This window comes from Esox lucius, chromosome 22, assembly GCF_011004845.1.
Source record: "Esox lucius isolate fEsoLuc1 chromosome 22, fEsoLuc1.pri, whole genome shotgun sequence".
NCBI lineage: Eukaryota > Metazoa > Chordata > Actinopteri > Esociformes > Esocidae > Esox > Esox lucius.
Genome location: NC_047590.1, coordinates 7212398 through 7240296, shown reverse-complemented (window position 1 = coordinate 7240296; position 27899 = coordinate 7212398). Strand labels below are relative to the sequence as shown.

Sequence of the window (27899 nt, the reverse complement as noted above, 5' to 3'; positions counted from 1 at the left end):
CTTGCATACTGATGCCATCAGAGACACGCACCTTTTCATTTCAACAACCGTTTATTGTTTTCAAATGACCGTGAGAGTACAATGCCAGTATGTATGCTTATATAATATTTCGAGTTACACATATGCGTGTCAACTTAACTATGAATACAAATCCTCAGTGTTCGTAGTGGCACACACTCAGGCACAATAAATGATTGAGACGTGTCCCTAACTGGGGGGATTCTGGGAATATAAAGTGCTAACTCAGTGTTTGGTCATGATTTCAACTGTCCAAGGGCAGTTTTATACTTTTGTAATGAAACAGACCAGAAAAGGTAAATTCCTTTACGCAGAGTAAGAAGGGAACATGGTACACCACCCGGTTACGAGGAGAGGAGTGATATAGCACGCACATCTCTTACTATGCACAGTATTGTCATTATTATTCATTTTAATATGTGTTATGCCTATCATTATGAAAGTACTTCTTATGTACTGTACATATGAAAATAATTTATGACCGCTGATCCAAACCAGCCCTGTCCCTTAAAGAAACCAAATCCAGTTACCTCTTCTCATAAAATGTATACTTCAGATATAGAAATATAAGAATAATAGGAATAATTTGTTTTGTAAAGTAGGATTATAGGTACGTTTACCCGAAATGTCAACTCATATTTAAAAGGCTACAATAAATTACTAAAAACAATGTATTTCAAAACACACATTATATAAAATTTTGACGTTCTGCCTAGTCGGTAGAATCCTTTCAGGGGTGTAGAACTCACAGTGAGCCCATCCCTGAATCAAACACATTGAGTAAAGCAAATGTAATCAATTTAAAATCATTTTCTTCAGCACAGAACAACAGCTCCTGCCTGTAGTGTGGAACTGAAATGTAACATGCTTAAAGAAGTCAATCGAGTAAAGCATACAGCACGCAGGAAATCCTCCATGTCTAAGACCCACAGCACCTCTCTGAGGCCATCTAAAGGCCAGTCAGCGCCACTGTCGCCATCCCACAGCGCCCTCATGTGGTCACGGTCAGAACAGCAGCCTCTGCTCCACAGACAGGCTATCCAGCAGACATTTGAGCTGCTCCTCCCCTAGTTTGATCTTGTCCTCCAGCTTGCGCTGCTCAATGATGAGGGCTGACTTCATCTTGACAAAGTGCTTGTAGTCTGCCAAGCTCTCTTTGCTGAGGTGAGCGGCCATGATGGTGTAAACCAGGCGTTCCCGCCGGTCCAGGTTCTCCTTGAGCTCTTTGGCGTCTTCGTGTTGTCTGATCAATAGCTTCCTCTTTTCAGTCAGCGTTCGCTGAGGGAAGAGAGGAAAGTTAATGACCGGGATCAACTAAATACAGGTCAGACGTTGGCATTTACCCTGCATTTACATTTTGATAACCTAGCTGATGCTTTCATCCAAAGAGACTTACATTACTGAATGCATACATTTAAACCTATAGTCCAATTATTTTATTTGGGGTGGGTGAATGAGCCAATTAGAAGCTGGGTATGATTAGTTGGCCTCGTTGGTATGAGGACCAGACTGGATATTCGTCTAACCCTTGCCACTAACTCAGAATGCGATGCTCATGAACCAAAATGGGTCCCATTCAGTGGGTAGTATATCATCTCCACCCAAACACCTACCCTCTCTTCTGGTGTGGTGTCCTCCTCCAGACTGTTGAGGGCGTTCTCCACCCTGGCCAGTCGGCCAGACAGGGACAGCAGCAGGCTGACCACCTTGTCCAGGTCCCCCACGAACATCTTGAACTTCTCCAGTTCGTTGGGCCTGCAGACCCTCTGCACACTGGCTTCCACCTCGTCCCCCAGGGCGTTGTTGTCCTGGACGTCCTCCCGGAGGCTCTCCCTGGCCTCGCGCAGCACCTGCAGCTTCCTGCTCAGGCTGTCGATCAGCTCTTGCTGCGGAGAGCGACAGGAAGGAGAGACACGGTAGACGTCACTGAAGACCAGCCACGGGGCTCCAGAAACCTGGTTCTGGTGGGCTGCCGAACTGCCGTTGTTCGTCTGCGGTGAACTATACATCAGTTAAGCATTGACAGTATCGGGATTTATGGCACTAAAGCTGGGGGAAAGCCACAAGTCCTTTCAGACTGTCTGGGAGCTGGGCTGAAGCCCAGCGATTGACATACCTCGCCTTTATGTAGTGTTAAGGGGGTGAAAACGGTTCGCTGTACGTACACACTAGATACACAGCACCTCTGTATTTTCGACGCCATGTTCCACGAACGCCGGCTAAGCGGCTCTGTCTCTCTGTACCTTCTTGCTGGCCAAGTTGACGTCCAGTTCGTCCCCAGAGTCCTGCTCCAGCACCCCCAGCTCATCCTCCTGCATGCCCTTCATCCTGTTGAGCAGCTCCGCCTTGGGGGCAGAGGTGCTGTAGTAGGAGGAGCTGGTTACCAGGGCTGCCACTGGAACGGCAGCTCCCCCCCTGGGAGAGACGGACAGAGAGCAGACTTCTGTATGGGCTTTATTTCACACTAACTGTATATTATGTAGGTTTTGGTCCTGCAGCTCAATCAGCAGCAAATCGTGGACTTTGTAACATCTAGGATTGTGGGTTAGATACCATTACTGTGACTTGATTTGGATGTGAAGTGTCTTATAAATACCGTAAATTATTACGTAAGCGAGACATTATTTTTACTATTCAATCAATCAATCAAATTTATTTATAAAGCCCTTTTTACAACAGCAGTTGTCACAAAGTGCTTTACAGAGACGCCCGGCTATTAAGAAAGTAAGAAACTGGACATCATCTGTCTATCTGTGGTGTCCCTCTCCTAACCATTTTGTTTTTGTGTATTATTATGCAAAACAAATCGGTTAAAATGCAGTCAGCGAATTATTTCTATATATTTTTTTAACTGTCCATTTTAAACTGGATGTGTAATATATTGTTTATATTTGCATTATCACCATAAAGTAGAATCACCATCATACCGTTTCAAAGAGATGACATGGGACATATATCGGCACACACATGACACAGTATTCCATTTTTGGGGAACAATTTAAGCTTAACAGCTCCACTTTAACAACCAGTCGCCCAAAATCCTGGAATGCATCTTTAAGTTGCTAAATGTTTTGTTAAATGGGAAGCAAAAAAAAAAAATTGTAGTCTGTGATGTGATATATTCCCAGCAGGGGGCATCTCTGTAAAGTCTGATAAGTGTTTAGAAATCTATCGCCTGTCTATTTGAGTAACAAACTTTAAATAAAGAAATAGCTCAAGATGTGTTTTTTGATACACTACCCTCCAGACATCCACTCAATGAGAAAAAATATAAACCCACCACCGTAATGAGTTCATTAACTCATTAAAAAACCCCTCAAGTTTAGGGAAACTGAAACATTGTGATGTTTAAATATTACATTTTCTCCACTTCCAATTATGGCCTGCCTCATAGAAGCAAGTCCACAGCAGAGTTTAAAAATGTGTCCTTGCCAACCCGTTCTGCTTCTTATCATACAGCTCACTCATCCAGGAAGTATTAGCAAGCAGAAATGCCGGAACACATTCCCAACCACCACAGTTGAGCTGACAAGGCCCCACGATCCACCCTGAGGCGTTGCTACAGTGCTACTAGACAAAGCACCCCTGTCAGACACCCGCCTGTCCAATGACCGATACACAATCTATATGATTGTTGTCACTACTAGCTCAATAAATGTGTGGTTAACTGTCCTGATTTCAAAGACTGTAATCCTTTTCCGGACCGCTGTGTCCCATTCCCAATCAGTTTACCTGTCCTCTGAACTTCTGGGTGGTAAACCCCGCTTGGGGGAGACCTTTCTTCTCTGGTGCGCTGCGTCCAGGATGCGGTCCCCCCGGGGGAAGATGCCCTCCATCAGATCCATGGTGGTCTTCATCTTGCTTTGGTCCAAGATGTCCACCAGAGACTTGTCCTTGTCCATGATGTCTCTCGCTAGCTCCTCCCTCTTCGCATCCTCCTCGGAGCAACACTTCGGTGGCTGTTGCTGGAGACCCGAGTTACAGGAGGTGCCGTTGGTCTGGGAAGGTCCCAGGGACAGGACCTCTTTTGCGGATATGCTGGGGTTAGGAACGCTGGGGGTGTCCTTGTGTATGGAGGGGGTGTAGGCACAGAATAGGGAATAGGGCTGGGGCTCATGGGAAGGAAGGCTGGTCTGTTGGGGCCAGGGAAGTTTGGGCCCCTCAAAACTTCCAGGGGCCCAATTTGCATCACTGTTCAACAGATACTGTCGGTTTTCTCTCTCTGTGGGGCTCTCAGAGTGGACGATCTTCACAGGAACCTTCTTCACACCACCACCGATCTCCATCCCCTTGTCAGTCCTGTTCTCTGACCTGAAATGGACGACAGAATCTGTTTTGATGACAAGTCGTTGCTAGTTTCAGAGTTATCCAAAATGGTTCACAGCTCAGAATCCATGAAATACCTACTTCTCTGCTCAGTCTACTGAAACAGAAAACGCATCAGGTCAGGAGTAGCTTGTTGAAACCTGAGTGAGTCACTAAATCGCAGAACGACAGTGGAAAGACTGAGGAAATTCTAATTAAAGGGAGCAGCGGCATCCACTGAACGATCAGTCAGACATATGAACAATAACAACTCAGTCTCCATGCTCAAAGTCCTGGCTACTGTGTCCACAATACTGCCCCGGTGCTGAGCAGCTCAAGTCCAAGGACAGGGGAAATTGTAAATTCACACAAAAGATTAAAGACAACTTCTTTCTGGTCTGTGTCGGTGTGTCGTCATTCATTCCAGATCATGTTCCACACCCTGCTAGTCCTGGTCTACAATAAACAAACACACTGGCCTTCAGCTGCAAGCTACAGAAAGGAAACACCACAGGAAAACAGTGGGTGGTGAGCCAGGTTTTAAGTCCGAAAGGGAGTGCAGGAGACCGCGAAGAGACCTAAGAATGCCAGTTAAGCTGCTTACCTGCCCTGTGCTTCATCCTGCGTTGACCGAGGGATGGGGGGCTGGTCCGTCAGCGTCGGAGGAGGTAGCCGAGGAGACGCACAACGAGTCCCATCTGAAGAGGCAACCAGTAGACTGGCAGACTGGTGGGGGTGGACAGGGGAGGATGAATCTGCTGCCACCTCCTCTTTCTCCTCCTCTGTGTTCAGTCGAGCGGTGCCACCAGGGGAGGGAGAGCGGGGCCAGGCGGAGGCTTGCTTTGGGGCAGGATACAGCTCTGTGTCGGGGCGAGAGCTGCTGGACGGCGCCTCCACCGGGTCAGTCTGGTGGGAGTGTGAGCCAGGCACAAATTCCTGGGCGGAGTGTCCACAGCTGGAGGATGTGGTTGGTGAGGCCTCCAGGCCCTGGGGTGACCACGAAGGCGCAACGAGGCCTGCATTCAGGGGACCGGCAGCGGGTGGTGCATGCGGACGCCCAGAGACAGAGCTGCGGGTGTGGTCGGGAGGGTACGGAGGGGGAGCGTGGGCGGGGCCCGTGGGGTCAGTTTTGCGCGTGTGGTCAGAGGGGTGTGGGAGGAGTGTGGGGGTGGCCACGTCGCTGCTGTCACAGTGGGACTGGGAGTCGGTCAGTCTTGGAATAGACGGCTGTGGAGGCTGTGGGAACTGATGCTGCCGGGACGATTGCCCTCCGTCTCCGCTCTCACTCTGCTCTCTGTTGAGGAACAGTCAAATATCAGGAAATACCCAAGCACTTATAATGATAATTCAGATCTTATTGTGCATGAGAAACACGGTGGAGAAAGAAAACTGTTATTCCAGTTAATTTTGCATTTCAATCTTTCAAACAGCAATTTCCATGACATTCTGCAAGCCACTGCATAGATGAGACCTGAGTAGACTGTGACCAAACCAGAATGTGTTCACAACTTTTGCTGTATCCTTTCCTTTTCAGACCCTGATCACCACAAACCCCTGTCAAACCTGCTATCGTTGTTATTGCACACACTCAGATAGACATGGAAGTAGGTTACAGCAATGTCAACAGGGTAAGAGATAGCTAGCGCCACCAACTGGGTTCTAACAAAAGTGCAAACGTTATAGTGGATTAATGATTTGGGGAAATATAGATTCTGTCATGAAGTAGGACACTGAAACTAGTGTTGGGAACAACAGGCGGAACAAGAACCTGGGGGAATGCTTACCTGGTGGTAGAACTTCCATGCTGGTCCTGTTTATAATCCAGATACGGGTTTTCAACAGAATCTGTCCATGGCACAGGCTTATTCTGGAATAGAGTCAGGAACACACGGAATGACAATGGGTCCGTGCAAGTATATTATCAAAAGGTGCAAAACAAGGTGGTTATATTGTTCCACACACATTTTCTATGTATAATACACAATGCCTTTTGTATCTAGAAACAAACTTCTCTACAAAACATACTGTTTTCTTTTCGCTTTGTCTTGTAACTGTACACATAATGTTAATGTTGTTAATGTAAAAAAGATATCATTCCAGTCACCCAACTGCCACTCCAGTAAGAGTAACCGTGGAAACACCCATCACCTTTCCACCGAAGTCAGCCGAGGGAGATGAGCGGGACCTCTCATGGATACAGGCAGGCATCTCTGTTCCCTGGTCCAGGATGTTTTCAGCAGAGTGATACCTCCCCTGGGTCTTTGTGTCCGGAGTTTTCCCCTGCATGCCCCACGTGGCCTGGTACTCAGCGAAGGTCCCCAGTCTCTGCTGCTCTAGCTGGGCCTGCCGATCTGAGCGATGGTCCCCCTCAGTATCCCCTGATTGGGCTCTTCCTCTGCCCTTGCCCTCGCCGTGGCCCCCTGTGCTGGAGTTCTGCTGGCCAGGATTGGGTAAGGCCGGGATGGGTTTGGAGAAAGCCGGTTTAGCAGCCATTTCAAAGAACTTGCGCCGGTCCACGAATGACCCTGGTGTTCCACCAGAACGCTCCCTGTCAACCCCCAGCGTGTTGATCTTGTCCGGCTCAGAGAAAGAGTGGATCCTCTTGTTTAGAGGGAAGCGCTTGCGGCTGCCGATGCGTGAGACAACGTGTCCGTCGGGTTTGGTTAACGAGGCCTCCAACCCTGACCCGGAAGGTTCCAGGTCTCTTCTCCTGAAGGAGGTTGCCTGGAGGACTCGAGCCTGCGCTTCCTTCAGGTGGTCCTTGTAGGAGGAGGAGCCTTCAGAGGAGAAGGTGGACGCCTCGTTAGACCTCCATGCCCCCAGGTCTGTGTGACTGTCCTGCTCCTCGGTCTCGCTGGGGCAGCTCAGGGTGGCGGCACTCCGGCTCTTCTGGAGCTGGGCCCTTTTCAGCTGGATCTCGTTGCGGAGGGTGGTGGCGTAGCGGTCGCTCCGTCTCGCCAGCCTGCCCGCTGCCGTGCCGTCCGCTGAGGCCTCATGGTGGGTGGTGCCCCCGTCGCTGGACGCCGATGGCGTCGTAGCTGGAGGCTTCCTCTCAGCCGGACTCCCTCCGTCCTGAGCCAGACTGTGGAGCATGGGGGTCTTTTTCGGGGAGATCTTATGGATGTCCAGACAGACCTGTGGGTCCGCGCCTCTCAGCGGCGCTGTCTGGTGGACTTTGGGTGGACTGGGAGAGCAAGACCTTCTAAGATGGGCCTCTGAAGAAGGTCTCCGTCCCTCACTCCGCTCTCCTCTCTCCTCTGTGATACATTTACCAGACCAAGACGAGGACGTTGAGGTTTTGTGCTCGTATATCAGACTGCTGGCCGGTTTGGAGTGTCCGTTCCGCTCCTTGCTGTTGCAGTCGGGGTGAGGAGTTTGAGACTGAGGAGGTAGAGGATACTTCACCCTGTTGTTATGGGAGGAACTGACGGAGCCCCTGTCTTTGGTCGCTTTAGCTAGCTCTGTGTCATTCCTCCACACCTCTGCTTTACCGGGTCTAGCGTGGCCCTCAGGTTGGTCTGGCTGCTTGGTTGTGATGCAGTAATACCTGATTTGTCCTGCACTGTCGTGGTTCTGGTCGATGGTGGAGCTGGACAGGGAAGCGGTGGACGACTTCACCTGGTTACGACCGTTGAAGAGGTCTGTCGGGAGCTCCTGGAGGCTCCGGTAGTAGCTCCCGACACTCTGAGGCTTCGGCGGGTGCGGCGCGGTTCTGGACTGCAGGTAGAACGGGCTTTCATCGCTGTACTGCCTCTGGTGGCTGGGCAAAGACGACTGACTCTGTCTCACGTCCTGGCTAGACAGGGAAAACAGTTTATTCTGGAGGTGTAGCTGGTTGTGGTTGTAGTCAGGCGCCCCAGCCGGAACGTCTCGGAGAGGGAATTCTTTACCGCACGGCTGGATGTAACCGCGCCTGGCCTCTGGTGCTTTCTCAACGTGAGACAAGTGAGCGATATGGTATCCAGGGACCCTGTAGGCGTTGCTCTCTGGGCCTTCAGCCAGCTTGTCCCCACCTCGGCCCTGGACCTTCACCTGACCGCGTAGAGGGGCCCCAGGCCCCTCGGTGTATGCCGGGAACACCTTGGTGGCAGCGAAACTGTCACTGCGAAGGGGAGGGGGCGGGGGGGGAGGAGACGGGGCCGCCGTTCTCCTCTCAGGGACGTGCCACACGGGCCCTATGTGTGACCTGCTGCCATGGGCGGAGCCCGAGCTCGAGTAACGGGAACCAGGCTGCTCTTCCGGGACTGTCCCGGGGCTCTCCCAGCCCGCGATCCCCTGAGGGAGCTGCAGATGCCTGCTGGGGGCCTGCCTCGCCACCTCGCTGCTCTGAGTCTGGAGCCCCTTGTAGAACATGCTACCCTCAGTGCCGGCTAGGGGTGGAGCCGACTCCGGGGGAGGGCTGCTGGAGGACAGACAGCTGAAGGCCGAGTCTCTCTTCCCAGCGGAGCCTTTACCGACGGAGGAAGGCTCGGCGCTGCTGCGGTACCAGCTGGGGGAGACGCACGCTGAGGGGTACGGCCGTGAGGGCCTCTCTACTCTCTCCATTTTCCGCACAGAGATGAACTGGCTGGATATCTGCCGCAGGTCTAGGTTGTGATCCTCGCAGCTTGAGAGGTCTGTTGTGGATGCACTGGAAATAAATATCCAGATAAGCGGGTTATAATTGAGGACGAAATTAGCAAAGGAAACAAGTAACTTGCACTGAAAACAGCTCATTTTCTTTCTTTTTTTGCCAGTTTGTAGCTAACTGACCAATTTTAATATTTTTATATTCAGTGGTGAGTGGAGATTGCAACTGCAGTAATTTCTGAAAAATAACTACACACCTTTCATGAGATTAAATGACTACCTAGTCACGTCAACACTCTGAGGTCATACACATTCTCTAGGATATTTGATGATCATGGGGAAGGCCATTCTCTGGGTGGCATTGGGACAAGGTAAGAGGTCCTTGGTTATTCCAGAAGCTCACCTCATTTCATGGTTCACCTGACATACAGGAGTGTCTGGAGGCTCCTCGTACCTCTCCGTGGCTCCGCGGTGGTCTTCTGTGAACCTGGAGGGCTGCCATGATTGGGGCCAGGAGGCGGTTTCATTACTCCTACAAGGAAATCATACTATTGGCATGCAAGCTATCCAAAAAAGAATGCTATAGGAGCAGCAATGATTTGCATTGTCAACCTCACCCCTTGAAGCGGTTCTTTCTGATTTGCATGATGGGGGGGAGAGAAAGAGGACAAGTGAGAAATGTTTGTCTTTTACATTCAACACGCAGAGGATGTGAGCTAAGACAAGTAACTGTGGATGTGAGCCGACGAGACGCTTGGTGCGGCCGGGGGTTACATCACAGACCACATAGGGCTGGAAGCCAGGATGCCGTGGGGGGGACGTTTAATAGCTGACTGGGAATCGGGTTCAAACATCGAAACGTCACAAGGGATCGCTGAAGGAGCGCTTTGGGACGGCCAGTGGAGCTGGAGGAGGTGGCTTTTCCACAATACCTCATAGAACTTCGTAGTATCTTGGTGAGAAAGTTCCGGGCCACATGCATGTCAGTGTCAGATGGCATTGTGGTCTGTGAAACGATGTCCACCGTTTTCATATTCCTGGGAGGGCGGCAGGGAGGAGGAACACATATTGCATCGTAAAAAAAAAATCTGGCAACCAATCAATGGTCAGCATCCTCGCTATGCTATCGGTTGACTGAGCAATGAGAACTGTGCACGCCCTTCTGGAGGAAACAGTAAGACACCTGATTGGAGGAAACAGTAAGTGCTTAATTGAAGACGGCAACAAACAGCTCAAGAATCAAGAGATCAACACAAAGTGACGCCAGTCCCACAGTAGAGACCTATTAAAATTGCTTCAGACACTTTAGCTGCATCAGACGTGTTTGTTATTTCGTACAACACCGAGAAATAATGGAAAACACCTTTAACCTAGGCCGTCTGTATTATAATACACATCGGGAGACAATGGTGGGCGTAACCTAACGCAACAGGTGTTTCCACAAACAAAACGCCCTGTTCAAAGAGTCCATTAACCGTGTGGGAAGGGTTAACATCACAAAGCAGAAAAACCAGCGAACAAGCTTTCGTTCCATTTCCCCTGGAAACAGGGAACTGCAGTTGTTGGGGATCCCGGGGCGTTGATCCCACGGACGTGTGGGTGCAGGGCGACACGACGATCCCGCGACTTTAACCAGCACGGTGTGGGCGGGGGCTCAGCCTTTAACTCCATTAGAAAGATGAGATCAGTTGTTTCACACTGCAACATGTCCATGCCCACGTCTCCCCCAACGCAAGCCTCAGTCAAGTTATACTTCAATCTTTCAAGTACTTTTAAGTGTTCGTTTTAGCTTGCTTGGACCCAGTGTAGCTCTGGTAAGAACATGGACCGTGCAACGCCGAAGGGCAACTTACAGTCCCTTTGCTTCCCCCTGTGACCCACACCTAGTTGGCACAGACAGAAGACAACAGAGACATATTGTGGCCTAGAGATTTAAGCGCAAGGCTAAGAACCACCCACTCAAATCCTTAACCTCTGATCTACGATACCAGACTCCTACATTCCATCGTGGGGCCAAAGGAATGTGAAGATGTATTTTGCTTGGCAGAAAACCCCAAAGGAGCCCAGTCTGAATCGGGACATCAGTGTTGGCGATCTTCCAAAAGTTCAGGCACTTGGCTCACTGAGTCAAGCTAATTTAAAAGAGGGAGGTGAAGGGTAACCTGAGAAGCCCTGCTCCTCAATGAGAACCATTAAAAAAAGGGAATGTGTCATGGACACACACACACACAAACCCCCCTCACTCCCCCTCCCTCCTTCAATCAGTGGTCCTGACATTGGAATGCACTAAGCTGCCCTAACAGAGCTCACAATAGAAATGCAAATGGGCCTTCTAGTCAGGAGTCCTTATTGTCGGGGCTACAGCTGAACTGCCACAGATATCTCAGAGGGGAGGAGGAGGACCCAGTTTCAGAAATAGCCCCCTTCTGGTTTCAGCGAAAACGCCGCATTTGAAAACAAACAGTAGCTTAGCTCACCCAACTGGGAGCGGATATCTGGGCTGATCAGTCGGAAAACAGGAGACTGTGGTGCATAGGGTTAGCGTTCTGAAAGTCAGAATGCATCTAGTAGAGAAGCTTTGGGAACACACAGAGTGTGTTAACATTTCAAACCAACAACAAAATTAATTTAGTGAAACTTAATTCATGAGGGTGATCAGGCATCTTAAGGAGATGGATGGGAGTGAGAAACTCAATGGCCCAAGGAAGGAATCAAATAAAAACTTACCCCGAGAAAATTAGCAGTCTTCCCGTGGCATTTTAGATGTACATTCAAGTTCTTTCGTTGGCAATAAGAACAGCCTCAGAGCAAAGACGCAGCAGGCTGACAGTGACTTCTCTCCATCCTACTCTGGTACATTCCAGACACCTTAAGTGACAAACAAGACACTTCTCCAGACACCTCCGGTCAGATCTTACAGCTACTTTGACCAAGGAGCTCTCTGAGCACTGAAGTCGTCCACACTCGTGAGTTGTTCTGAGTCTGTCCACTCCCTGTGCGCTATGTACACGTACACACACACACACGCAGGTACACACAGGCACATACACATACGCACGGACACCGATTGGCACTACAGCTTGGTTTGGTTCCAGCAAGTGTGTATACTCCACTCTGTGTTGTGGTCAATAGGAGATTTCCTAAGGGATAATGGGGGATTTACCTCAGGGAGGGGAGGGGCCACGAGACCAGTGTCCTTGGTGTAATCTAGTCTTTGGAGCGTTCCCATTGGCTCATGGCCCATAAAGCTCTTGCGTGGGGTTGACAAAGTAAGATTGCTTGCCTCAGCACTCACACACTGTCTATATTAGTCATTGTCACACGGACACAATACCAATGACCTGATCTGTTCTGTACCCAGCTTCAAATAAAGAGTAGTGTGAACATTTTGAGGAAGCCGATTAGCTGACAGTGGGCTTTGTCGCCATGTTCAGAAGACATTTTATAACTTTCATAAACTATGACTAGATCTGTAGTGACAAATGAACAACAGTTGAATTTTAGGAGAAAAATAAATAAAATTGAGAGAGTTCTTAGTGAACACCACAATTACATTGCTTGGCAGAAAGCCAAGACCCAGGCATCAAAATACTTAAATTAAACATCCCATCTAAATCAGACAGAGAGGGAAAAGGGCTAGTAGAGATTGTTTGGTTCTGCAGTCAAAAGAAGAAGATTCATTGACCGATACTCCCCAACTTAAGCATACCAAAAGGTCAAGGGGTTGGCAGTTGATATATGTACACTAAGCAAAGTGTAGCATGTCCTTAGACACAATCAATCACAGTAAACATTTTGAAGAGTAGAAACATTCTGGCTGGTCTAGATAACCAGTGAAAATAAGTGACTGTGAATAGAATACAACTATTGTATCGCCGCTGGATAGGAGAACCACTCTGAACAGAACCAGGTATAGTTTCTGCCCTAGTATAGTCTCAGCCCTGCCCTAGTATAGTCTCAGCACTGCCCTACTATAGTCTCAGCCCTGCCCTACTATAGTCTCAGCCCTGTCCTACTATAGTCTCAGCCCTGCCCTAGTATAGTCTCAGCCCTGCCCTAGTATAGTCTCAGCCCTGCCCTAGTATAGTCTCAGCCCTGCCCTAGTATAGTCTCAGCCCTGCCCTAGTATAGTCTCAGCCCTGCCCTAGTATAGTCTCAGCCCTGTCCTACTATAGTCTCAGCCCTGCCCTAGTATAGTCTCAGCCCTGCCCTAGTATAGTCTCAGCCCTGCCCTAGTATAGTCTCAGCCCTGCCCTAGTATAGTCTCAGCCCTGCCCTAGTATAGTCTCAGCCCTGCCCTAGTATAGTCTCAGCCCTGCCCTAGTATAGTCTCAGCCCTGTCCTACTATAGTCTCAGCCCTGCCCTAGTATAGTCTCAGCCCTGCCCTAGTATAGTCTCAGCCCTGCCCTAGTATAGTCTCAGCCCTGCCCTAGTATAGTCTCAGCCCTGCCCTAGTATAGTCTCAGCCCTGTCCTACTATAGTCTCAGCCCTGCCCTAGTATAGTCTCAGCCCTGCCCTAGTATAGTCTCAGCCCTGCCCTAGTATAGTCTCAGCCCTGCCCTAGTATAGTCTCAGCCCTGCCCTAGTATAGTCTCAGCCCTGCCCTAGTATAGTCTCAGACCACTGAGCCCAGCTCTGTCTGGTGCTTGTGTGGTATGTAAATGGGAGCTGAATGAAACAGGCGGCACAATAGAAAATGCCGGCGTAATCACAGCTGGGCTTATCGGCCGGCGAGAGAAAGGACACCTCAGCATCAGGCCCCAAAACCAAACTACAGGCTGCTTAGTTCCCGCAGTGTTCAAACACCAGCCTGTCAACTAGTGGTATGTTGTGCTGGTCCTGGGGAGGAGGGTTTTACCTACAGCCAGTACTCTGAACAGACATCTGGAAGCAGGTAAACTGATGGCTTAAGTCCTAACATGGATCTGATGACGTCACCCCAGAAATATCAAGCGTTGGCCTCAGAGTGAAAGCTCTGCCAGGAGAGGAACACTGTGCCTTTGTGTAGGAGTGGCGGTGGAGATTTTAGGGGAGGTCATCGCTGTCATGTCAGTGGCTATGTTTATCCAGGGCTGTGACTGAGGAGAGGTCCCTCCCTGTCTGACTTAATAAACAAAACAGGATCTATCATTCCCTCCTGACACGTTTGGTTTTGGCTGTGAGATGCCCTTTAGGATGGTTTACACAGAAAGTTCAGGAGACGGGCTGCCTTTGAACAGGAAGGTCAGAAGTGGAAAGTCTTATTTTGGCTGTAAACATTACACCCTTTTCATTAAATATGACAGATAAAAAAATAAAAAAAAAAGACTTTAGCAACTGCTATTTTGCAACACACACCATCAGTTAGTTAGCTTTGAAACATTCTAAAACACTCAAACAGACATGCTAGGCCACTGTCAGCTGTCTCACATCTACACGCACACCAAAGTGAAAGTCAGAGAAATGCATACCTGGAAACAGACGTGTTCAGCGAAGTCCCGTTCTTACTCTCTCAATGTAGGCCTGTCAAGGTACAATATCAACCAACCCCCACGCCCCTAGCTGTCCCTGTTTGACTACACTGCCCTCCCACAGCGGAGCTGACAAAAACAATGGACTCTAGTGGGACAGCCTATCTCACCAAGCGGTGACAACTCACCTAGGCAACCTGGCGGAACATTCCACTTTCCCCATTGAGCGGGGGGAGCGGGTGGGGGGGGGGGGGTGGGTGGGGGGGTGGGGGGGGGGTGTACTAAATCTACAGGGCTTTTAAAAGCAGTCAACATTTCACGGTATTATCCGGATGCCCCTCAAACGTCGTGATTACGCCGGAAATAAAGCACGCTGCCTCGTAGTGGTTCACTAGGGATTTTACATGATACAAAACAACCAATCCACACGCCAGGCAGTGTGCACTACTGCGCTCCCTCTGAGCGTAGTGAGTTCACGCCCGAGTACCGAGGCTTTGCAGGCTGTAATAGGATTCAGGCTTTATGGTGCTAGAGCCAGTCAGCGGGAACCCAGTGTGACACAACGAGACACGAGTTTACAGTACAGCACACTTCCTTTAACACAAACCCTGAGGACATGACTCGATACATAAAATACAGACACTCGTCGGGGTATTCAAAATAGTTTCAAAGAGCACTGAAGGTTCAGCGAATTCAAAGGTCCTGTGTTACAGGCAAGACTGCAAATGGTCTAGTCCATGAGCAGAATCCAATACAGAGGTGTGATCATTTTAATGAGGATAAATTCATTACTGGACAGATGCCTAAGTCAATCAGCTGATCCATCATCGGCCCCCACTGTCTGAGGGTGTTTATCTTAAACACACGGCCTTGAAGGAATTCCCCCCAGATTAGTCTGCACGCATTCTACAGCAGCACGTGGTCATTAGAATGGAATGGTGGTGCCGAAACACCTCAGCTCTGCGGGCTGGCCATGGTCTTCCAAAGCACACGTCCACGCACAAACACACACACAAACTATTATGTTTTCACATCCAGTGAAGGGGTAGGAGTCCTTACCAGCCCCAGCCGTCTCTGTCCTGGCCTTCACTGACAGACCCAGCAACACAACCACTGTCAGGACACTGGAATTCAGACAAAGCCCCTGGGACAGAGCGCTGGCTGGCCCCTGCTCCCCCAGTAACAATGGCCCCTGCTCCCCCACAGGCTTTCTTTGTGTGAATGATAGGCCACACTCACACACAAACTGGTTCCCCTTTTTCCACCCGGTCCTATCTCCAACGGACTCATGGACCAGCTGGTGTGCGCCACACGACTCAATACGATAGCCTGAAATACTGCTACAGTGTTCAATAAGGCGCAATGACACAATGCATGTGCCCAGGCTGGGATGAACTCTGAATGGTCATATAGTGTCAGGTTATATTGTCATTTGGCAGTGAAAGGGTAACATTTCTGAGTAATAAAACCGTGAAATTCAGGACAGAGTGGACAGAGGGACACTGCAGAAGACAGAGAGTGAGACTGAAAAGGACAAACAGTGAGACTGAAAAGGACAGAGAGTTAGTGTGAAGGGGACGGAGAGTGAGACTAGAGAGGACAGAGTCTGAGACTAGAGAGGACAGAGTGTGAGTCTCAAGAGGACAGAGAGTGAGACTGCAGAGGACAGAGAGTAAGACTGCAGAGGACAGAGAGTAAGACTGCAGAGGACAGAGAGTGAGACTGCAGAGGACATAGAGTGAGACTGCAGAGGACATAGAGTGAGACTGCAGAGGACATAGAGTGACTGCAGAGGACAGAGAGTAAGACTGCAGAGGACAGAGAGTGAGACTGCAGAGGACATAGAGTGAGACTGCAGAGGACATAGAGTGAGACTGCAGAGGACAGAGAGTGGGGCAAAGTGGGCTAAAGTTCACCCATGTTTCAGAACCTGACATCCTTCTCTCTCTCTGCCCTTAGAGTGGCCCTCTACTTGCACATGCCCCAAGAAAATCTATGACAGGGGCAATATTTCTGCCGTGTCCAACCAAGTGGCATCCAAACGGCACTTTACTTCCCATATGGGGCACTGCCCTATGGGCCCTGTAGATATCCACTCCTTAAGGTAATAGATATCCACCCTCCCTGACCTAGTTTCACCTTCAGTAGTCCGGAGGACCCAGCAGGAGTCCTATCAGGGAAAGCAGGGCCAATTAACTCCCTGTATAAGCTGCACAGGTGTCACTGCCAGGAGGTGGAAGAGGAGAGAAGCCAAGCCGCTGTCAAGATAGAAAGTTCCTTGTCTCCAAGGACGGCGTTAGGAAGAAGCCTGTTGTGTTCTGTTGAATAATAGTTGTAGGTGTGTGTTTATTTTAGTTACTATTCTTGCTCCGAAAAGAGGTAAACTTTTATTTCCTTAAGTAAAACAGCCACAGGCTCTGTAAAAAAATAAACTAAATGTTTTAAACCTCAACATCTTGCCTCAGCGCATCCTTCCACCGTTACAGCAGTCAGCTCCACCAACTGACACCAACTGACACACACATACACCTCTCAAGGCACTAGATAAACCCTTTTATAGATGTACAGCCACATTTTTCAAGAAGTTGGGACACTGTAAAATGTAAACAAAAACAGAACGCAAAGATGTGCAAAGAATTTCAACCCTATATTCAAGGGAAAATAGTACCCAAGACAGGATATAAAATGTTAAAACTGAGAAATGTTATTGTTTCTTGAAAAATATAAACACACTTTGAATTTGATGATAGCAACAGGTTTCAGAAAAGCTGGGACAGGGGCAACAAAAGACTTGAAAAGTTGTGTAATGCTAAAAAAACAACCTGGTGGAATATCAAAACAACTAATTTGGTCAATTGGCAACAGGTCAGTAACATGATTGGGTATAAAATAGCATCCCAGAGATGATGAGTCTTTCAGAAGTTAATATGGGGAGGGGTTCAACACTCTGTGAAAGACTGAGCAGGCAAATAGTACAACAATTTAAGAATAATGTATCACAATGTAAAATTGCAAAGGGTCTGGGGATCTCATCATCTACGGTACACAAAATCATTAAAATATTCAGCGAATCCAGAGAAATCTCTGTACATAAGGGACAAGGCCAAACCCCAATACTGGATGGCCATGATCTTCAGGCCCCGAGGCAGCACTATGTTAAAAACAGACATGATTCTGTAGTGGACTTCATGGGCTCAGGAAAAATTCCTTTTTGAAAACCATTGTAGTGGAAAACACAGTACCTCGCTGCACAGCGCACCTCGCTGCATCCACAAATGCAAGGTAAAACTCTACCATGCGAAGAAGAAACCATATATAAACAAGATGCAGAAACACTGCTGCCTTCTCTGGGCCCGAGCTCATTTAAGATGGACTGAGACGATGTAGAAAACTGTCCTGTGGTCTGATGAATGAAAATGTGAAATTAGGGAATCAAGGATGTCGTGTCCTCTGGGCTAAAGAGGAGAGGGATCATCCAGCTTGTTATCAGCGCACAAAATCCAGCTTCCATGATGGTATGGGGGTGCATTAGTGCACATGACATGGGTGGCTTGCCCATCTGTGAAGACACCATTAATGCTGAACAATATATAAAGGTTTTGGAACAACATAGGCTGCCATCCAGAAAATGTCTTTTTTTGGGGGGAAGGCCTTGCTTATTTCTGCAAGACAATGCCACACTACATTCTGCACGTACTACAACAGCATGGATCTGTAGTAAAAGTGTCTGGGTGCTAAAATGGCCTCCCTGCAGTCCAGACCTGTCACCCACTGAAAACATTTGGTGCATTATGAAGTGAAAAATACAACAAAGGAGACCCCAAACTGTTGAACAGCTCAAATCCAATATCAAGAAAGAATGGGAATTCATTTCACTTTCAAAACTACAGCAACTGGTCTCAGTTCCCAAATGCTTACAGAGTAATGTTAAAAGAAGAGGTGATTCAACACAGTGGTAAAGATTTTATTTGAAACGTGTTGCTTTTTCCAAATCAAGAGAATTTCTCAGTTTCAATATTTGATATGATTTTGTACTATTTTCAATTACATATGCATAATTAATGATTTGCACATCATTGCATTCTGTTTTTATTTGCATTTTACACAGCATCCCAAACTTTTTTGGAAACAGGACTATAGATATACGCTATAGACATACAGTCTCATGGATGTAGATATACACTAACATTACCTTGATATACACTCTCATAGATAAATATACACTGTTGTACATATGCACTGTTCTCAATTATACATTACACTCACCTAAAGGATTATTAGGAACACCATACTAATACTGTGTTTGACCCCCTTTTGCCTTCAGAACTGCCTTAATTCTACGTGGCATTGATTCAACAGGGTGCTGAAAGCATTCTTTAGAAATGTTGGCCCATATTGATAGGATAGCATCTTGCAGTTGATGGAGATTTGTGGGATGCACATCCAGGGCACGAAGCTCCCGTTCCACCACATCCCAAAGATGCTCTATTGGGTTGAGATCTGGTGACTGTGGGGGCCATTTCAGTACAGTGAACTCATTGTTATGTTCAAGTAACCAATTTGAAATGATTCGAGCTTTGTGACATGGTGCATTATCCTGCTGGAAGTAGCCATCAGAGGATGGGTACATGGTGGTCATAAAGGGATGGACATGGTCAGAAACAATGCTCAGGTAGGCCGTGGCATTTAAACTATGCCCAATTGGCACTAAGGGGCCTAAAGTGTGCCAAGAAAACATCCCCCACACCATTACAACACCACCACCAGCCTGCACAGTGGTAACGAGGCATGATGGATCCATGTTCTCATTCTGTTTACGCCAAATTCTGACTCTACCATCTGAATGTCTCAACAGAAATCGAGACTCATCAGACCAGGCAACATTCTTCCAGTCTTCAACTCTCCAATTTTGGTGAGCTCGTGCAAATTGTAGCCTCTCTTTCCTATTTGTAGTGGAGATGAGTGGTACCCGGTGGGGTCTTCTGCTGTTGTAGCCCATCCGCCTCAAGGTTGTGCGTGTTGTGGCTTCACAAATGCTTTGCTGCATACCTCGCTTGAATCAGTCGGCCCATTCTCCTCTGAGCTCTAGCATCAACAAGGCATTTTCGCCCACAGGACTGCTGCATACTAGATGTTTTTCCCTTTTCACACCATTCTTTGTAAACCCTAGAAATGGTTGTGTGTGAAAATCCCAGGAACTGAGCAGATTGTGAAATACTCAGACCGGCCCGTCTGGCACCAACAACCATGCCACGCTCCAAATTGCTTAAATCACCTTTCTTTCCCATTCTGACATTCAGTTTGGAGTTCAGGAGATTGTCTTGACCAGGACCACACCCCCAGTTTGGAGTTCAGGAGATTGTCTTGACCAGGACCACACCCCTAAATGTATTGAAGCAACTGCCATGTGATTGGTTGATTAGATAATTGCATTAATGAGAAATTGAATAGGTGTTCCTAATAATCCTTCAGGTGAGTGTATGTCCGTAACGCAATACTTTTCGTAGGCACTGTATACCCTCATAGACCTACATAAACAAAAACGAAAGATTCTCTATGTTTACATATGTAACCAGTATCTGCTCAACCACGTGAAGGGCACAGACAATAGTACAGACATCAACCCCCCCCCCCCCCACACTCTTTGTTTACAAACGAAGGAGACATTTGCCATCACTGGCTTTTTCACTTCTAGCTGTGAATGTGTTCCAGAATGTTGAAGAACATGCCACCGAGTTCTGAGCATTCCTTCCCCTTCAGGGCCGCCTTCCCCAACTGTCATGTCAAGGGGTTTGTTTGCTCACATAATACAAGCCACGTGTGCCGTCTACCCCTACACGTTAGGTTTGTGGAGCAGTTCAAGGTAGATATCATGGTGAAAATGTTTCGTTCAAATTGTTTTACGGTTCAGGGTGCCCAACGGAATTAGCGGTTGAATAAACTAAGTGACGTTTGCACTGACAGCCATGACAGTTTTTTCTGTTGAAGATCAGTAATGATCAGGACGTGTTCAAGTCTTCCATTTGAAACCAAGGTCCCCGGCTGATCCTGACCAAGCAACACTTTGATGTTGCTACTTGATGCCACAGGCCTATGCGTTCAGGTGATTAGAGTTGCACTTTAACCCTTCCCAGAGGCTGTTCCCATTGTCTTCACAGACGCACAGTACAGCCACCTGTCAGAACCTCGATCGAAGGGGCAATATGACTGTACAATATGTGACTGCACATAGTGGGAGGACTGGTCCTATCGGTCCGTCCAGCATCTCTCACTGCCCCATAAAAGATCACACTATCACCAGCAACAGCACTTGTTCGATGTTAGTTACCAGGCAAACAACGAGTCAGGGGTCAGGCCAAAGTGCTGCGCACGCATTTGTTGAGCCTTCCGGCATACCTCTGGCACTAAAAGAGTGTATTGTTGCTTGTGTGAATAGAACAGTGTGGCACTAATTCGAATGTTCCTATATTCTTCGGGTTCAGGCCAATCCATACTTTATTCCTAATTTTATTTTAATGAGTTTTGAAGTTTGGTCTTTGCAAAGAGCCAACTAACCCCTTTCAAACACTCCTCACTTCTTCATAGCCCAATATGTGACCAGCAGTAAGTCCGAGTCTGGGTACGGGCCAAATGTATTACGCTACATCATACCTGGCTGTGTGTATTGGCACCTCATCAGGGCCTACCTTCTGACAACCAGGGCCAGGGTCCTGTGGGAGCCTTTGACCAGACAGATGGCCTCCTCCCTGGATCCACTGAGGGGAACTGTGTTGATGCTGACGATCTCATCTCCAGCCTGGAGACAGACCGCCGCCGCCTTGCCACCGTCCTCCACCTGAAACACGGGAACAGGAATGTGCAAATTCAGGTGAGGCGTCGTTTCGGAGTTTTAATAAGGCGCTCACAGATCAGTCTGGAAATAGTTCATGGACAGTTCATATGTTGTTCATCACAGTTTACGCATCGTCAGACAGTTAAGGCTGTGGACGAGACTCTGGCCGAGTCCAGATACCAGGGGAATGAGAGGTCATTACAAACACAGGTGCTTTTGTAATTTGGACCATGCTACTTGGATTGGAACGCCTGTGCAAACTCCCATTTGGATTAGAGATCAGATTTAATTTCAATTATTTAATTGTAAATGCATGGTCTTTATGTTGCATTTGAATAAATGAGGAGTTGTTCTGGGCCAAAACAAGCATTTCCCTATGCCGGTAATAACATCTGCTATAATGTGTACGCAACAGATAAATGTGTACACAACCGATTTCTGTAGGGGAATATTAAAACAACCGCAGACAGTGTTGGCACTGAAAAATTGTGACCCAATCAAGTGATGTGGGTAAACAGACATTAATGAAGTACACTTTTTAATAACAGTTGGATTTTCATGGCTTATCAGTCTCGGAGACAAGTATCACATTCCATTCTCCGAGTCTTGGTTGACAGGACCCTCTGTTTCACCCTGGCAGGCTGGCATTGGGTCAACTTCATTAAATACCATTCTATCATGTCCAACGATTCCAACCTCTCCAGCCCCGCCCCCCTCCACATCCCCCTGATTCAACATTTGCAGGGACTATAGAACTGACAATCAAAAGGAGCAGGTCAGAAAAACAGCACGAGATGCTGGCACAAATTCTTTTATTTTCTAAAGTATGTCATTTAAAATGAATAATACGTATTGCTTCTTAGTACCCTCTGGGTTTGAAGAAACTGCTTAAAAACACAGGCAATGTGGCGTTATGGTGTAAAAATCCCAATTCCTGAATGTGACTTTGCCAGTGACCACGGTTCTATACCGCGTCCATGGGGTCCAGACTCAGTATCTGGAGGAATCGTACTGCAGCTTTCTGGGAGTTCTGATTAAACATTTAACCACAAGCCTGTAACTTGAGACCAGTTGCAATAGACTTGTTTGCACATTCACTCCCCTGCATAGAGGAGTTCAGGAGTGGAGAAAGACTTGGAAACAAATAACGAATAGCACAGTAATGCTTCCTTGTTGCTGGTTAGAAGCACTGAGCCAATTCTGGTCTCTCTCTCTGCCAAAGCGTCATATCTTCACTTCTGCATTCCTGACTGGTTCCTGATACTGCTATGATGATGAGTGTGAAAAACAGATGACCCCCCCCCCCCCCACCCCCCAAAAAAAGAGACTGGTGGTGGTGTACTTATGGCAAAAATAGTAAATGTAAAACATGGACATAATTCAACAATTATTGTCTTCCTAGGGTGCTTATTGTTGCTTACTCAATGTATAATGTCAATGAGAGTTTTTCATGCAGAGAGGTGTGTGGTCAGCTAAATTACAGTTGTGCTCATAAGTTTGCATACCCTTGGAGAGTTGGTAATAGATGTACCATTTGTAAAGAAAACATGAGTGAGCAGGCAAAACACATGTCGTTTATTTCTTATGGGGTTCACATTCAACTCTAGCTCATAAAAGAATGTCACAATCGTAAAAGAAAACATGGCAAAAAAAAAAATTTTTTAATTAAATGACCCCTGTTCAAAAGTCTGCATACCCTTAGTACTTTATACTGTGTATGGCCCCCTTTAGAATCAGTGACAACATGCAGTCTTTTGTAATAGTTGTCTATGAGGCCCCAAATCTTTGCAGGTGGTATAGCTGCCCATTCGTCTTGGCAAAATGCCTTTAAGTCATGCAAAGTCTTTGGTTGTCTTACATGAACCACACGTTTGAGATCTCCCCAGAGTGGCTCGATGATATTAAGGTCATGAGACTGTGATTACCACTCCAGAACCTTCACATTTTTCTGCAGTAAAAATTGGAGGGTCAACTTGGCCTTGTGTTTAGGGTCATTGTCGTGCTGGAATGTCCAAGAGCATCCCATGCGCAGCTTTCGTGCAGAAGAATGCAAATTGTCTGCCAGTATTTTCTGATAACATGCTGCATTCATCCTGCCATCAATTTTCATAAGATTCCCCGTGCCTTTAGAGTTCACACCCCCTTAAAACATCAGTGAGCCACTACCATGCTTCACAGTGGGGTAGGTATTCTGTTCACTATAGGCCTTGTTGACCTCTCTCTAAACATAGCGCTTATGGTTGTGACCATAAAGCTCTATTTTGGTCTTGTCACTTCAAATTACAGTGTGCCAGAAGCTGTAAGGCGTGTCAAGGTGTTGTCAGTTGTATTGTAACCAGGCTTTTTTGTGGCATTGGTGCAGTAAAGGCTTCTTTCTGGCAACTCGACCATGCAGCTCATTTTTGTTCAAGTATCGTCGTATTGTGCTCCTTGAAACAACCACACTGTCTTTTTCCAGAGCAGCCTGTATTTTTCCCGAGGTTACCTGTGGGTTTTTCTTTGTATCCCAAACAATTCTTCTGGCAGTTTTGGCTGAAAACATTTTTGGTTTACCTGACCATGGCTTGGTATCAAGAGAACAGTACTGACTGGCATTTTCAAGGCTTTGGATATATTATTATATCCTTTTTCATTTTTATAAAGTTCCATTACCTTGTTACACAGGTCTTTTCACAGTTCTTTTCTGCTCCCCATGGCTCAGTATCTAGCCTGCTCAGTGTATCCATGTGAGAGCTAACAAACTCATTGAGTATGTGTACACAGACACTAATTACAATTTAAAAAGCCATGGGTGTGGGAAATTCAATTTTAATTGCCATTTTCACCTGTGTTTGTCACCTAGTGTCTGTAACAAGACCAAACATTCAAGGGTATGTAAGCTTTTGATCAGGGCCATTTCAGTGATTTCTGTAAACATTATGATTTAAAAAGGAGCCAAACAACTATGTGAAAATAAATGGCTTCACGATCACTATGCTTTGAATTAAAAAAAAAATTTCTGCATGGTCAGTCATATTTTTAAAATCAATGCCAAAACTTCACAATTTCTGCCAAGGGTATGCAAACTTATGAGCACAACAGTACTTCAGTGAGAAAACAATGTGTGTGTGCGAGTGTGATGGAATATAAGCAGTTACCCAATCATAATAGTACAAGGATGATCTAGTTAAAATCCTCAAAAGCGATCTTGGAACAGTGTCCCCTTATTGGGGAGAAAGGAAAATGTTAATAACAGCTGAGAAATAAATACACTAAAATAGTTTTTAACTCCGTGTTATTGTTATGTTACTTCTTTGCATACAGCCAACAGAATAAAAAAAAATATTTTAAAACTAATGAGTCAATTCAATGAGGCTGAGCTACATTAGCCTATTCATTCATCTTCATCGTAGCTCGATAGGCAGTCCGAAAAATACTAGACAGTCAGACAGATAAACTCGACATGCAGATTGTACAGTACCTTAGTAATGTGTAGAGGTTCACGGTGCTCCAGTCCCCCTCGGAGAGTGAATCCCCAAGGCGCACCACCAAACAGCAGCACGTCTACAAAAGTATGTCCATCATTGTCCTCCTGCATTCCTTCCCCGGCAGCCTTGAATTGGTCAGCTTTAAAGATGGCTTGGACTCCTTTGGCTGAAATTCTCAGCTCATTTCTTTTGTCGACGACGTCCATGGTGTTGAAGAGATATTAGATGTACCAGGACAAATAGTAATGTTACCAGTTATATCCCGTTTTCATATAAGAGAAAGCCCAAAAAGTTGGCACTATATTTTCCTGCCAAATGTGAACACCTGCCATACTCGAGACACGATAATGCGCTTAGCAGATAAATAACCACAACGCACAGCTTGTCCAGTTTGTGGTTAGTTTAGTCTGGTAAGACGGCGAAGAAATGTCGTCCTCTGTCTTTTCTTGTTTTGTGACTCCCAGCCATAATCGCCCTATCACTAAAACTATAGTAACGCACCCCATCAACAGTGACCAGAAAACATATCTTCTTCCAGTCTTACAAGGCAGTTGATACCTTGTTGATTCCTCGCGCATCGCTTTTCAACCAAGCTTCAGGACAACAATCCAACGTTTGACAAGCATAAAAAATGCATGATTATTACTATTAGTAAAAAAAAAGTACAAGCAAACATTAAGGCAGATCTACTGAAGAACTGGAAACGAAGACGGAGTCTGATGAAAACCACTGTGATTAAGTTAGCTTTTTTATTAAGTTTCAGCCTTTGATCGTTAATACCTCGTTAATTAAACATTCCAGAAATAAACTTAAATTTTCTGAATCTGCTAATGATAGCTAACAAGCAACACTCCTCGTTTTTACATTTCGCTATCATATTCACGGTTTACAGTCGAAACGTAGGTAAAACTGCTTACTCCGCTGCGAGTGTTGAGGGACCGTCTGAATTTGTTTTGTCGCTTGTCAATGACAAACGTCAATAGCAGTTGGTTATATGGATGTAAGATGCTGTGTCACAGCTATTGACAGTGTTTTGTGGAGAATTGCATTAAAAAACTATTAATTATTTCCAAAATGGAAACATTGAGAAACTTGTTGATGTTAGGTCCCATGTCGCTGAATCTAAGTCGGTTATATGGATGACAGTAGGGTATTATTTGGGCTATTGACATTTTCTACTGTATGTAATTAAAAAAAAAACTTTTAATAATGTCCTAAATAGAAAACGTGAAAAAGATGTTGATGCCAGGGCACTTGTTCATAACTATATCTGTTATTTACATGGATCCACGTTTTATTGTGTCCGATCTATTGAAATTTACTTTATTTTAATGTAATGAAATGTAAAACTAGAGGATGTTGATAGTAGGGCAGTTGTCCCTGAAGCTATATCAGTTGATTATATTGATTCAAGTTTTATCGGGTCATAACTATGGTTTTTGTTTTGAATAAAAATGCTTTTTCATTATTATTATTTAAACTAAGTTATAGATATGATTTCCCGGAACCTACATCACTTGTTTTTTATAAACGTTATATTCAGTCTGATCAATTTACATTTATTTGAATAGAAATGCTTTAAAAATTGTTTCTTTAAAATTCCTGTTGATTTTAGAGCAGCTTATCCTAAATCTATATCAGTCATAAACCATATCATATAAATCATATCATATATATTTTTTTTAAATCAAATCAACAAATACATTTATTAAAAATGTATGACTCACTTGACAAATTACAAACATCCATCCATCCATCTTCTTCAGCTTATCCGGGGCCGGGTCGCGGGGGCAGCAGTCTAAGCAGAGATGCCCAGACTTCCCTCTCCCTAGACACTTCCTCCAGCTCTTCCGGGGGGACACCGAGGCGTTCCCAGGCCAGCCGGGAGACATAGTCCCTCCAGCGTGTCCTAGGTTTTCCCCGGGGTCTCCTCCCGGTGGGACGGGCCCGGAACACCTTCCCGGGAAGGCGTTCAGGAGACATCCGGAACAGATGCCCAAGCCACCTCAGCTGACCCCTCTCAATGTGGAGGAGCAGCGGCTCTACTCTGAGCTCCTCCCGGGTGACCAAGCTTCTCACCCTATCTCTAAGGGATCGCCCAGCCACCCTGCGGAGAAAGCTCATTTCAACCGCCTGTATCCGGGATCTTGTCCTTTCGGTCATGACCCAAAGCTCATGACCATAGGTGAGAGTAGGAATGTAGATTGACCGGTAAATCGAGAGCTTCGCCTTGCGACTCAGGTCTTTCTTCACCACCACAGACCGATACATCGACTGCATTACTGCAGAAGCTGCACCGATACGTCTGTCAATCTCCTGTTCCATCCTTCCCTCACTCGTGAACAAGACTCCTAGATACTTAAACTCCTCCACTTGAGGCACTCTCAAGGCACTCTCCACCAACCTGAAGTGGGCAAGCCACCCTTTTCTGACTGAGGACCATGCCTTGGATTTGGAGGTACTGATTTTCAACCCCACCGTTTCACACTCGGCTGCAAAAATTCTGTCCATAAAAATTACGAACAGAACCGGCGACAAAGGGCAGCCCTGCCGGAGTCCAACATGCACAGGGAACAAGTCTGACTTACTACCGGCAATGCCGACCAAGCTCCTGCTTCGGTCGTACAGGGACCTGACAGCCCTTAGCAAAGGACCCAGGACCCAATATTCCCGAAGCAAATTACAAACATGCAAAAATATTAAAATGTTGATGGTATGGTACCTCAACTCATCTTGACATGTCTATATTTTTTGGTTGCCAAGCAATTGGCGTTTTCCACTAGATGCATCATGCTCTTTTAACACGGCCAATTAACTTAGGATACAGTGGGGAGAACAAGTATTTGATACACAGCCGATTTTGCAGGTTTTCCCACTTACAAAGCATGTAGAACTTTTTATCATAGGTACTCTTCAACTGTGAGTGGCGGGAATCTAAAACACAAATCCAGAAAATCACATTGTATGATTTTTAAGTAATTAATTTGGATTTTTATTGCATGACATAAGTATTTGTCGTTCTTGACCAGGTTTGCACACACTGCAGCAGGGATTTTGGCCCGCTTCTCTATACAGACCTTCTCCAGATCCTTCAGGTTTCAGGGTTGTCGTTGGGCAATACAGACTTTCAGCTCCCTCCAAAGATTTTCTATTTGGTTCAGGTCTGGAGACTGGCTAGGCCACTCCAGGACCTTGAGATGCTTCTTATGGAGCCAGTCCTTAGTTGCCCTGGCTGAGTGTTTCGGGTCATTGTCAT

The 27899-nt window shown here is 46.6% G+C and overlaps 1 protein-coding gene across 9 annotated transcripts; it reads right to left on the bottom strand.

The window, feature by feature from the left end:
* Window positions 1-32: 32 nt before the first annotated feature.
* shroom2b (shroom family member 2b) lies at window positions 33-25566 on the bottom strand. Of its 9 annotated transcripts, XM_034289755.1 has the most exons (12): window positions 24637-25566; window positions 21031-21179; window positions 9825-9929; window positions 9510-9527; window positions 9296-9424; window positions 6472-8953; window positions 6108-6190; window positions 4928-5617; window positions 3751-4329; window positions 2262-2433; window positions 1632-1904; window positions 33-1296 (listed from the first exon to the last, which is right to left on the bottom strand). In XM_034289755.1, the coding sequence occupies exons 1-12, from the start codon at window positions 24847-24849 to the stop codon at window positions 1024-1026; spliced, it is 5166 nt and encodes a 1721-aa protein (XP_034145646.1). In that variant the 5' UTR covers window positions 24850-25566; the 3' UTR covers window positions 33-1023. The 9 variants fall into 9 exon arrangements, with proteins under 9 accessions (XP_034145646.1, XP_034145647.1, XP_034145650.1 ...); XM_034289756.1 differs by lacking the exon at window positions 9825-9929 and having other exon boundaries at window positions 24637-25565; XM_034289759.1 differs by lacking the exons at window positions 21031-21179; window positions 24637-25566 and adding an exon at window positions 14345-14515.
* Between the last annotated feature and the right edge of the window lie 2333 nt (window positions 25567-27899).

What these genes read in the sequence shown, in the direction of transcription:
- shroom2b (XM_034289755.1), bottom strand. Translation starts at nt 24,849, where the DNA reads ATGGACGTCGTCGACAAAAGAAATGAGCTGAGAATTTCAGCCAAAGGA. An exon ending in CTGGCCCTGGTTGTCAGAAG is followed by an intron (nt 9,930 to 21,030) that starts GTAGGCCCTGAT and finishes CCGCCCTCCCAG; the next exon opens with GAATATGAAAACGGTGGACA. An exon ending in CAGGATGAAGCACAGGGCAG is followed by an intron (nt 4,330 to 4,927) that starts GTAAGCAGCTTA and finishes CGTCCATTTCAG; the next exon opens with GTCAGAGAACAGGACTGACA.